This window comes from Homarus americanus, unplaced genomic scaffold (genome assembly GCF_018991925.1).
Source record: "Homarus americanus isolate GMGI-L3 unplaced genomic scaffold, GMGI_Hamer_2.0 scaffold4896, whole genome shotgun sequence".
Classification (NCBI taxonomy): Eukaryota; Metazoa; Arthropoda; class Malacostraca; order Decapoda; family Nephropidae; genus Homarus; species Homarus americanus.
The window spans coordinates 2,814,783-2,828,314 of record NW_024749657.1 but is presented as its reverse complement, the minus strand read 5'-3'; the positions used below and the strand labels follow the sequence as shown (position 1 = coordinate 2,828,314).

General features: G+C 39.8%; 1 protein-coding gene across 1 annotated transcript in view; it reads left to right on the top strand.

Annotated features, from left to right (window-relative positions):
• Window positions 1-5,034: 5,034 nt before the first annotated feature.
• LOC121853670 (transmembrane 9 superfamily member 2-like) overlaps window positions 5,035-13,532 on the top strand; it is a 30,152-nt gene continuing 21,654 nt past the window's right edge. The window contains exons 1-4 of the mRNA XM_042348007.1: window positions 5,035-5,318; window positions 9,100-9,167; window positions 10,276-10,375; window positions 12,097-12,232. Of these exons, the coding sequence (XP_042203941.1) occupies window positions 5,199-5,318; window positions 9,100-9,167; window positions 10,276-10,375; window positions 12,097-12,232 (424 nt within the window). The 5' untranslated portion in view covers window positions 5,035-5,198. The remainder of the gene's footprint in view (window positions 5,319-9,099; window positions 9,168-10,275; window positions 10,376-12,096; window positions 12,233-13,532) is intronic.

Below are 13,532 nucleotides of genomic sequence, written 5' to 3'. Positions count from 1 at the left end.
TTACAATTATTATCCCTATTTGTACTTTGTCTCTTACATTGCGTCATATATTGCGTCATATATTGCGTCATATATTGCGTCATATATTGCGTTATACATTGTGTTAGTGGAATTATAACACCTTTGAGGATATATAACTGAATTTAAATTTAATGTAACCGAACCTAACTTAATTTCACACACACACACACACACACACAGATATATCTTTCAGACATCACACACACACACACACACACACACACACACACACACACACACACACACACATACATACATACACGTCTACATATACGTCGTCGGCTAACACGCCCACACCTGTCGCACCTTCCACACATCTGCGAATTGCTGACGCGTTTCCTCCCGTGGCTACTGGAAGCTGACAACACTCTATGAACGCTGACAACAAACACTGAACGCTGACAACACTCTATGAACACTCTGAACGCTGACAACACACGCTGACAACAAACACTGAACGCTGACAACACTCTATGAACGCTGACAACAAACACTGAACGCTGACAACACTCTATGAACGCTGACAACAAACACTGAACGCTGACAACAAACTCACGCTGACAACAAACACTGAACGCTGACAACACTCTCTGACAACACTCGCTGACAACACTCGAACACTGACAACACTCAACGAACTATGAACACTGACAACAAACACGAACGCTGACAACACTATGAACTCTACAACACCTGACAACAAACACTGAACGCTGACAACACTCTACGCGTGAACACTGACAACAAACACGAACGCTGACAACACTCTATGAACGCTGACAACAAACACTGAACGCAACAACACTCTATGAACGCTGACAACACTCTGACAAACACTGAACGCTGAACACACTCTAACAACACTGAACGCTGACAACATGAACGCTGCTGACAACTGAACGCTCTATGAACGCTGACAACAAACACTGAACGCTGACAACACTCTGAACGCTGACAACAAACACTGAACCTGACAACACTCTATGAACGCTGACAACACTCTATGAACGCTGACAACACTCTATGAACGCTGACAACAAACACTGAACGCTGACAACACTCTATGAACGCTGACAACACTCTATGAACGCTGACAACACTCTATGAACGCTGACAACACCCACAGTAAAACAACAACCAACATACATTATCTCACCTAGGGATAACGACCTCACGAGCCTAAACTATTTCCCCTTTAACAATATATAAAGCTCATATAGACGTCTTTTAACCTCTATTAACTAATTAAACGTTTAGTGTTAAATAACTTAACCATTAACTTATATTCTGTATAATATTAACTCCTTATAAGTAATGCTGATACGAGAGGACTTTGTGTGCGTGTGTGTGTGTGTGTGTGTGTGGGTGTGTGTGTGTGTGTGTACTCCGTTAACTACAGGTGTGCTGCTGGCCGATACATTCACAGGTGTTACTCTTGATCAATACGACAGGTAGATAGCATTGGTCACCACTAACTGTAACGATTAACTGTAACTACTAACTGTATTCATTAATTGTTATCTACGTACAATTCATCTTTTGTTTCGCCTCTCTTGCTGACTGACTGACTGACTGACTTTACTGACATCAAGGGGTTTTCATTTCACTGCTGCCTTCTCGCGTCACCTGTGGCCAAGTTGTAGCTCTCCATAATTCCACGTTTCATTATAATCATGTGGAGGGAAAAGGTTCATCTTAAGCTCTGGGTGTTTGATATGGGGTGAGTTTCCCTCCAGGTTAATTGAACAAGTACTGGCCTGGTCAGGTATACAGAGTACGTAAACATTGTACATAGACAGTGCAGGTAGTCCAACAAAGGCATCAAAAGCTGACATAAACTTTAATTAACAGAAAGAATAGTATAAAATTGTCTCTGCCTTCTTATATAGCTTATTCTTTTGTGTGTTTGGGGGGGTGGGTTGTCAGTGCGTCAGTTCGTCTGTAGATTCAGCGTAAGAGAGCCAAGGACATTCAGGTCATACCCGTCAACACTATCAGGGGCGTATCCAGGGGGGGGGTTTTCTGGTTGCCCTCCCACCCCCCTCGAAGCCCACGCTGCTCGTCTGAAGTGCCTTTGATCTGCCGTCATCTCCCTCCCTTACCTGTCATATTTAATCTTAATACGGTCAAACACAAGCGGTTTGATCATAAGACATACTTGTGTGCGGAATTTTGGGTCATGTCAGGTCATAAGCTCAGCTGATGACCTGACATGACCCTCAGGACCACTGGCGTCTTCATATAAATGACCAAGTTGTGACCCAGGAGTCAGTCATGAGCCCCTGTTTCAGCTGTGCACAACACCTGCGCACTCTTACATTATCGTGTTATTCCCGTGCGTGTATAGTGTGTTTGCGTGTATAGTGTATAGTGGCGTACAGTCAAAGCCGCCAAGCCCTACCAGAGACGTGGCCAAGGAGACTCTGGGTACACCATCATCCACCAACACTGAATCTAGTGCAACTGCTAGCATCCCAGTGAAACGTAAGCTACAGTGTGACGATGTGAATGTCACTTCTGCATCGAAATGCCCACGACGTAAGTACAAATATCTATTAATTATGTGTAAGTCAGACAGGGTTGGAAAAAATTTTCATAAATGATGTATGACAAGACGTCGATATACTGTAGTTCACCGTACCGACTATTTATATTTTTTATGCTTCCCTAAATCATTATTTACTGTGTTGAATATTGAGAACCATCTAGAATCATAAAACTCTAGTCCTGCTTATATTTCTACATCCTATAAATGTCACGAATGTACATTTTTTTCAAACATTTTTAAAATCTACTTTTCTTAATATTCAACACAGTAAATGATGTTTAATAATATAATAATAAGTTTTCAGCAATAATTTGGTAATCCCTAATTATTGCTGACAACTAATAGCCGTCGCATATGGCCTCAAAAAGTCCCTGAAATTTATCAAATTTAAATTTTTTCTCGGGGTGGGGGGGGGCTTCCACCCCACCACCCAGCTGTATGGGCTCGCTGTGGTCGCCCTGTACATATACGAGTACAGTATTTACATTCGGACAATCTGGGCAACCCCCCCATACCAGGGTCCTGGTTCCGCCCCTGAATACATACCTGAACTGACCAACCACCTGACTGGCTAGTTAGTTAGCTGATAAGTGGCGTAGAGGATAAATAAACAAGACGGTAGATAAGGAAAGCTTATCTCTGTTGGGCCCTCCTGATGAGATAAGATGATCGTACGGGAAGGGATGTTAGATGACTTATCAAAACCCAACAACCCTATGGACTAAACAAATAAATTTTCTCTGACTACAAATGTAACAGCCACCGGTACCTCCACGATTCACCAGATCGCTTTAACGAAGAATCATCACCATTTCATCTCTTGCTGCAGCTTTGAGCCTACATTGTTCCATCTAATCATTCTAATGCCTGGCTGTTGAAGAGAGACTGCATGACACCTTGTACCAATACCTTAACCCCCCTCGTGACCCAGTACTGTATTAGTCCCACCACGCTAGGTGTACAGTACCTAAACGGTGTGGATATAGAACATTAGTAAACAGCATAAGACAGACCGAGGATTACCGACAAAATTATTTGACGCTTATATCCAGTAGGATCCTTTGCCTGGACTAGGTTACTTGTTAGTAATAATATATCTACAGGAGTAACACTGAAAGTTTTTATATCAACTCAGCAAGCATATTATTGCGCTTTGACTATCCGAGACTGACGATTACTTCAACGATCACTACAACATCGTGTGGCAAGTAATATTGGAGCTCACACTCTCCTCCCTTACTGCAGTTTCATCTGTTATGTATTTTTTTTTAGTTTTAACTTTGAATTGTTTGATAACATTACTGGTTTTAATGTGGTTAGGTAACTTGTTCCAGTCCGTCATAGCTGTGAAGAGGAAAGTGTTTAATGCTTGCCCGCGGACACTAGGTACAATACCTAGTTGGGTACTACCGCCTGGGAAGATATTGGAAGCATAATGTGTTGTCTAATGGTAGACCCTACTGCCATATGGTACCACAAAAATTTGACCAAGTCCCAGGTTGCTGATCTGACTTTCTGCCTCATTTACACACAATTGCAGGGTCTCAAGTGTTTCTCTTACTAGCAGCCACGTATGGTCTTGAAGTAACTCCTGTTCTTGTTCCAATATGATTCAATAGTTTGTGTGTGCTCACCAGTATTCACATCCACAAAATTGACTAAAATTTTTGAGCCCACTTATTATTATATAGTCCTCCTACCAGACTGGAGGGTCCTGACTCCACTAACCTGAAGATTAACAACCCTGGAGGGTCCTGACCCCACCTGAAGAATTGTCACCCCAGGTGTTGCCACCTGGTACACGTACTGTACCGGCAATAACATTTACAGTTAAATGGAATAAATTTATGACGCGATCTTTTTTTTTTTTTTAATCTCATCGTTAAGGATTAGTTTCATGAAATCTAACAAGGAACAGAAGTTCATATACACAATATATGAGTGTAACATAACTCGGTAAAGTACATCTATGGCTTGCAGGCAGAATAAACCAGAAACAGAGGTCGTGCTCTCCTTAGGCTGGGTTGTTGACGTGTGGTTTATTATTCGAAACGAATCAACGACAATATAAAGGGAACAAAGTTTGTGAAATATAACAAAAATTGAGACTTTTCAAGAAAAAAATAAATTATCCTCTATGTTGAAATTTAAACACATAGAGATTATGTTAAAATCACTAAGTAAACAATCAAATCATAATAGGAGGATGAAGCCAGAGCCAAGGCGTTGAGACACATCGTCTACGTTGCGTATATCCTTCCCACGAAGTATTGCCAAATCTACATCATAACCTTTAACACAAATTGTAGATGAGATAAATTTGGGTAATGAATTATTTCAGCCACTATGATATTGCAGAAATTATATTTGAATTTATATCACGAAAATACACGATTTAGCTTCAACAAAAACAAAAAGGGATATTGGCCATTCTGTGTATCTGGCAACCTTGGTGGAGTGGAGTTACCCATGATGCCTCAGTGTACGTGTCAGCGATAACAGGAGAGGGTCGCTACTCTGTCTTATATACTCAAAACTGCGCCCTGTTTCGACCGGTTCTTCTCTTAATGCCTCTGTGAAACGTTACGAGCTTTACCGTGAAGCTGTATTGGACGCACTGAGAGCAACAATGTCGAGGACAGCGGTGGTGTTGTTACTACAGCTGATGGTAGTGAGCCAAGCCTTCTATCTCCCCGGCCTAGCCCCTGTCAATTATTGTCGCAGAGGAAGTGATGAGGCTAAATGTCAGGTTAGTTAAACCCTATATGTGGCCAAGATGTAATTGGTCAGAAAACATCTAAAGCAGACCACACAAACTAACCAACCTTGGCTTGGTAGGTGTAACGCTAAAAGTTAACTCACCAGGGTTTTTATCCACTGTTTTCTGCACGTGTAAATTAGTTCTGTAGTAAAATAAATTGGAAAATGGTAGATAATAAGGCCGCGCAAGTGTAGTCTATTATCACTTATGTATTGCTTGGGTTCAGTGTCGTGTGTACCAGTCACAATTTTTAGCCTATAATTATGAATCTTGAAAAGCTATAAAATTCAAAAGACGATCGGCCTATTCTCAAAAAACGGCTCTAGTTTAGGTGTTATTTTTCTTGAAATAATTGCATTAGAGAACCTATACTCCATGAAAGCATATAGTCTTAGGTAGGTGTTGTGCCACCCTGGCCAACCCTTTCAAGATCACGTTTCCTTAACAAACAAATGCCAAGTTTGGGATCCTGTGATATTATTGAAATTGTCATATTTCGGCCACCTTTAGGCTGAATCGGCTGTGTTGTACAATTAATCAGGCCGTTCACATATATTTATTATTTGGGTTTAAGTAACGAAACCCAAACTGTAGTTCCTTGTTTTATTATAAAAGGATTGTATCTATAATTCCTGAGTGTAGATCGACCGTAAGTTCCACTGTATATGAGTGAATGAGAAAGGGACGGCATTTATGTATTATAAACGTTAGGTCACGTCCTTACGATATAACTTTCTGTGAGCGACTACTCGAGTAAGGGCCTCGCTGTGCGGGGCTTACAGATATGCTGACGATGGGTCTCTACCTCCTGGGAGAGTTGCCCTCTCACGTGTACAAGTCATGTCTTACTGATAGACAGTGGAAAGTTACAGGGTGGTGAATCTGAATATAATATCAGATGTATTGAACCATTTATATAATATGTTCTGTTGATGAGACAGGGACCCATTAAAAGGCAGAATTAAATGAAATTTGCTTGGAATCTGGTAAATTTTTACTTTCGGACATGAGTCCCTAGGGATTGACAAATATGTTTTTCGGTTAATATATAGGACTAACCCGCCTGGCTGCATAGCACCGATGCGGCCATATCATCTCATGTTCAGAAAATGCCTCAAATTTCACCATATCATAGTAAGTTCTTTATGTTTAATATACCAGGGAAGTCAATTAAAGTTAGGTAGGTTTGCTTGGTTTAGTTGGTTAGGTCTGTTCTTCATAACCACAAATGTTAAGTAGCGTTTATTTTAAAAATATCCGTTTTTAACATTCCACAAACTACAACTGTGTCCACTATAATATAACAATGAAAATCCGGCATTTTTATAATTGTTTTCAATCAATTTCGCCCGCCGGTTAGTCCTATATAATTACCTGTTTTTCCAGTGCATTTTGGTGTGTTCAAATCTGGCCATCATTTTGAAAGGAAATTGTTCATTTTTACACCCCCCCCCCCATAACAATAATGGGGGAGAGCCTGGGAAATCAGGGTTTTTGGGTGGGGGAGAAAATGAAAACGAGTCATCTAACCTAACAAAACCTGGACCCCCGGTAGGCCTAGCTTAAACTAACATAAATGTTTCAGTAGTTCAAAACATTGGGGCGCGCCATGTCCGAAAGTACAATACCTTAGTTAGAAGTGGAAGGACCAGGGGTACGTAAAAATTGGATAGAATGATTGTCTTTCTCGTAAGACTCGGCAATAAACTTGAAATAATTGTAGGAGCACAAATGGCAACCAACCTCCACCAACGCTATTGTGAGACTGGTCAATGAAATTGAAATCGTACCCAGGCTGCTTCCTTTGAAAAAAATCAGGAAAATTTGCATTAGTTCACACAACTATTTTTTTCTGGTGTATTTTTGTGTGTTTTGATTGGTTTTGACCTTGATTTCCGTCGGAAATTGCCTGTATTTTAGTTATCGGGGATTTTGGGGTGGGACATTTTCCAATAAAAATCATGGCCAAGCCAATACAAAATACACCCAAAAACACGAGAAAAACATATAAACCGCACCTGACCTAACATAACCCGACCTAACCTAACCCAACTTCCTCCATATGATGGAATCACTTATTTCATACCTTATTGGCCTGGTTAATGCTAACTATGTTGGTCTATGTTGCCCCATTGTTTCCCTTTTCCTGTGTGATTTTATCGAGATTTATCCTACCCACATTTCCATTGTGGATTTCCATGAAATATTAAAACAAGTAAACTAAGAATTTTGTGAATCAGAAGTTTGAAATCCGACAAGAAGCGCTACGTAAAGTGTGATTTCTGTAATGAATGGCAGACCAGAGAATGCAATAATGGTATATTAAGGGACTTCTATAAAAAAAATAGATAGCTTTCTTTATAACTGGAAAAAACAGCCTCATATTTAAATCCTGACTGTTAATATCCTTGTTGACCTCATTACCGAAATGGGCCGAGATGGCTGTAACTGGGTCGAAGTCACCAAGGGCCGATTTCACCTGCATCCATCTCGGCCATTTTTAGGTTATACTATTACATTAAAAGTTTTGCATATATGGCAAGTTATATTCTCAGTAATTATTTAAATCGTGCAGTGACCTTCGAGGATGATGGATAATAAGTAAAAATCTAGCCATGGCCGGCTACTGGCTAACCTATACACCACTGTAGACTGTCATGTATATTAGTCAATTGCTTCTTAAATGTATGACCACCATATAACACCCCGTAGCACAATCTTTGTGTATGACAATTCAATGAATTAAACATTTCTTAATTCCCTTGTCATACTTGGTTATACAGCCAATGTCATGGATATTCATTAAACAAATATCAGTAGTTCCCTATAATTAGGCTCTGCCACGCTTAATTACTTAAAATACAGGTTAATGTCTATCGACTGCACAAGGGTCATTAAGGCAAATATGACTTCGGTTAAGATTTAGACCCAGGATGGGGAGGGTCTATGCTCTCCACTTTGCCCCTTGTCTGCCACACCCCAGGTGGGAGAGGTAGCGTTCTCCCTTCTCATAGCCGTGTTACATGGCCTCTGATGCTTAGCGCGGTAGATTAATTTCCATTTTTCCTTGTAATTAGGGCAGGCGAAGGCAACACAGATATCGTAACAAGTGTTACAGAAAATGTGAATAATGTTGGGCATTATCATGTGCGGTGTGAATATGGTTTGTGTGAGGATCTGTTCTGGTGACAGTGATTCCACAAAGCAAGAATGAGTAAATGTTGTCCCACAGCCAGGATGAGTGAGTCATGGTACTAAGCGACAGGTTAGCTTATTATAGGCTTCTAAATAATAATAAATCTCGTCTTGCTAGCAGCACAATTCCTCTAGCTGACCTTCACTCCCACCCTCTTCACCCCCCCCATTCACCCCAGCCTGTCACCCTTCTCTCACACTGGCCCCCTGTCTCCCATTCCACGTCACGAGCGAAAGTGGGCTCATACTCCCGTTGTTCACAACTCTCGGAGACAGGAATTGACAACGCTGACTGTAGCCGGTGGAAGTGTCGGAGGCTGTACGCGCAGATGTTGTCACAATATGTACCATAACAGATAACTGTTGCTGGTAGTCTCCCTTGTAAAGGGTGTTGGTTACACTGGGGATGTAAACTACAGTATCCTGCATAAAAGAAGTTTATCTTTGTTTGCATACTCCTGTAAATATATACAGTACACATTATCTATTCCTCACATCTTTGGTATGTTTTTGCTTTTTATACTGTATGAGCCTTAGCATATTGTGGGATATTTATATTATATTTTCTTTTCAGTCAAATGTGCCTCTTTATGTGAACCGACTAAATTCAGAGGAGTCAGTCATCCCATACGAGTATGAGCAGTAAGTAGACATTGTATTTGTCATATTTTACAGTTACAGTACACTGCTTTCTGAGAACCTTCTCAGTACAGTATCAAGTTCATACATTTTGTCATTACTATAGGTATCATTGAGAAAATATACAATTAAAGATCTTATTTATTTTCATTTACAGAAATATATAAAATAAATTGGACAATGAATATGCCGTAGATCTTTTCTTTATAATTTTTTAATAATGAGAGTGTGATGCAGGTTAATCCTATCTTGTACTATATGGCATTCCATTGACTGGCAAACCTCCCAATGAAAGACATGTTCAGCTGCCATGTACAGTAGTTGTATAAATAATTTCTTAACTATTAATTATTACTGTATAACTGTACAATAGTGTAAAATGTCCTGTATATGTGTAAATTCCCTTTAATGTACAGTATGTATTGCTTTGTCTCACAACATAATATTCACTCAAACATCATTCAGCACAGGGTGGCTGAATTAAGAGCAACATAGACTGCGCCCTCACATGTTATCAGACAGCCTCTCCAACTGCCTTAACAAATATGTACTGATACTGTTGTAAAGTTCACTTTCTATAATAAGGTCCCAAGTTATGCCAGTTGTTTCATGTGAGGTATCTTCACATATCATGCACTTTGGTATTGTACATGTGCACAAATCATTGTTTTAAGGATGGTCAGGGCCTTTTTGTCTACAGAACTGCCTCCTTTACCACATCCTTCCTCTGGGTTCTCGGTTGTACCCCCTCGTACTGCTCACCTCAGTCATATGCCCTTACTTATTGCTTCTCTCGTGTATGCACCATCATGGCAACCTTCACCCTTATGCTCCTTTTACTTTCTCACTACCTTTATTAAAGTAGCTATTGTAGTCTGTTTATTTTATGCTAGTTGTTGCTTTTTTTATACTGGGGGAGAGAGTGGCCTAAGTTGTGTAAGAATACAATACTCTATAGAGGCAAGTTTTAGGAATGATAAATGGTTACAATTAAAGGAGAACCTTGGTTAATATTGACTCCCGCCACTGCTGTAGTAGGAAAGGTCCTATGAGGGTGAAAAAATGTCTTGCATAATACATACCTATACATATATCATTTTCTTTTTAACAGTTTTGACTTCTGCAAAGCTCTCCCTGATAACAAAGAGACAGTGGTCGAGAACTTGGGTCAAGTGATGTTTGGTGAGCGCATCCAGCCCTCACCGTATAAGGTGGGTAGCTGGTGTAATATATATATTGGTGCACAGTTTTATTGGGTACTTTGGTCACAGCTCTGTACCTTTGTGAAATGTGAACAGTTAAATGTTTTTAGAATCATCTCCATTACAAAGTTTATTGCATCAATAATTACTTTTTGTATTTTTCATTGAGGATATTATCTAGACTAAGTTATTGTGTTTAATGGGAACTATATTGTTCAACAGTCATTTGCCTGGTGTTCATTACAATACTGTACCTGGTTATTGTCACTCATTATCAAGGACTACTTAATCCCCAGAACCTAACCTAACTCCAACATAACTTCACCTACCTGTGATTTGATCTATTCCAGCATTAACCCAATCTATCTTGCCCCTAACCTAATCTACCTAACCTACCACACTCCTGACCTAACCTACCTCACCACTAACCTAACCTACCTCACCACTAACCTAACCTACCTCACCACTAACCTAACCTACCTCACCACTAACCTAACCTACCTCACCACTAACCTAACCTACCTCACCACTAACCTAACCTACCTCACTCCTGACCTAACCTACCTCACCACTAACCTAACCTACCTCACTCCTGACCTAACCTTCCTCACCACTAACCTAACCTACCACATGCCTGACCTAACCTATTCAACGCTACCTAACCACATGTGTGATTTGAGCATGGAGGTTCAGGGGCAGATCTGGGAATATCAAAGGGGGAGGGTCCAAGAAGTTGTGGGTTGGGGAACATAGCGAGCTCACCCAGCTGGGTTGGGGAGGGGGTTAACTCCTCAGATATTTTTTTTTATTTAAATCTGACCCATATCATGGGCATTTTGAGACCATTTTGAAGCTATTACTTCTTAATATACAAAGGTGCCTGAGTACAATACAGTGGTCCCTTGGTTAACGAACGGTTCGATTAACGAATTAGCTCCAATAAGGATTTTCAGTTCGATTAACGAACAAAACTTCGATTGATGAAATCCTTACGACAAACACGTTTTGTTGTGCGCATCAGCTGATCTGCTGATCAGCTAGTCCGCCAATACAGTAATTGGTTCTATGTTTACATTCGTTTCCAGTGGAGTAAATTTCAAGAAAGTTGGTCTCTTGAATACTTCTGCATTTTTTATATTAAAATTATTGGTCATTCTGAAATTTAGTTAACATATTGATAATATACAGTGCAGAAATTATTATGAAACATGAAGAAGGCATTAGAACTAATGCACTCTAAAGAATATGGCATGTCATCATCAACTGCCTCTACAATCAGCTGTTTGATATTTAAACAAAGCTGTCGGGAATCCGACATACACACCTCAAAGTAAGTTAAAATACAGTATTCTATTGTTTTTTATTTATTATTGTACAGTATACTGTACAGTACTGTGTTTAGTTTATATTTAATGTTTTGTTAATTCTATTACTGGTATACAGTACAGTACTTTGTATGCACTTTTTCTGTGAGTTGGGACCAATTACCCAATATCCCATTGACATAATAGATTCGGTTAATGAACGACTCTGTGGAACGAATTGTGTTCGTTAACCAAGGGACCACTGTACTGCATTAAAGAAAAAGTATTGGGATTTTCTGGTGAAAATGGGGGGCCCGGACCCCCCCTTGAGGTTTGTACAGTATTAAATTCTGAGAGGTTGGTTTGCTCTCATAGCTGTCTTGATCAGAACCTTTAGCTGCAATGTTTTTGATTATCAACTTCCAGATTGATTTCCTGAACCCACAAAAGTGTGTTCCAGTTTGCACCAAGGTTTACAACCCGACCTCTAAGGGGGACACTCAGAAGCTGAATGATCTTAAGAGAGCCATGAACCTCAACTATTACCATCACTGGATAGTGGGTATGTTTATGCAACATGGCTTTTATACTTAGTTATAAATTGTATTAAAAAAAATTCACAAGCTGCTTAGATCTAGATTTTAGATTTCCCTCCGTACGGTGCAGGAACTAGTTTATTGGGCACCCTCCTTGCAGAGTGTGAAATACAAAGCATTACAGTGCCTATTTCTCATTAGAACAACATTATAGTTTGTCCATGTGTGTCTGAAAGATTTTTTGGTATACTCCCCTGCTCTTAAAGGATATTATTTTAAGTTGGACATGCACCATACAAGTCAGAATTAACTTTGTTATGTATACCTGAGCAAAATGGTGATAGTTGTGTAATGTATACTTAAACAGGAGACGTGTTATTTGTACATGAACAGGACAGTGTTATGTGTACATGAACAGGACAGTGTTATGTGTACATGAACAGGGTAGTGACAAGTTAGTTTGGACTACCCTGTTTTGTTGTATTGACGTTGAGACAACCAGAAAGAGTGACGATGCTGAGGGAGATTGTGGTGTTACTCATGATTGTGGCAACTCTGGTGAAAGCAGGAAAGGTATTTTAACCCTTCTTCCCCTTATGCAGCTCGTATATATGTGTTTGTGTGTGCGCATGCATGCATGTAAATAAATCACTGTAGGTACACGTTACCCAAAAAGAAAACACAAATTTCTAAGTGCTTTCATGTCATGCGCATCTTTAGGTGTGAACAAGGCCTCTATAAAACATCATAAATATCTGGTATATTTTATTGTCCTGCACTGTATTAGTGAGTATTAAACATACACATCAGCGCATTGCATATCTTGACATTTCATTGCCAATAACTTAACTACATTATAGTGAAAATGTGTAGAAATTGGGACAATCAACTGATTTATCTGTTTATTGTCTGGCTGGCTGACTGAGCAGATCTCTCTCTGATAGCAGCATCCCTGCTGTCTGGCACTCAATTCAATCTTGTGGTACATGGTCGCTTATGGCAGTAAAAGGAAGTTTCTTGGTGACCATGTGGTGTAGCCCAAATAAAATGGTGGCAACAAAAACTGACCATAACAAGTGATAAAAGATACTTTGTAATCTTACTTTCTATTTAAAAAAAATATGTAACTTAAAAAAATAAGGGGAATTTGTTTATGATGATGATGATTCACATTTTCTCAGTGGTAGACATATACTGTACTGCCTGTTCTGCTTCCCCATGGATACAGTGACTGAATGGTCACCAGTTCAAGCCCCATCGCTGCCTCTGGGTCACTGTCCCCCGTCAGCCCAGCTGCAGACTGGGTACACGTTTAGTTATGAGAAA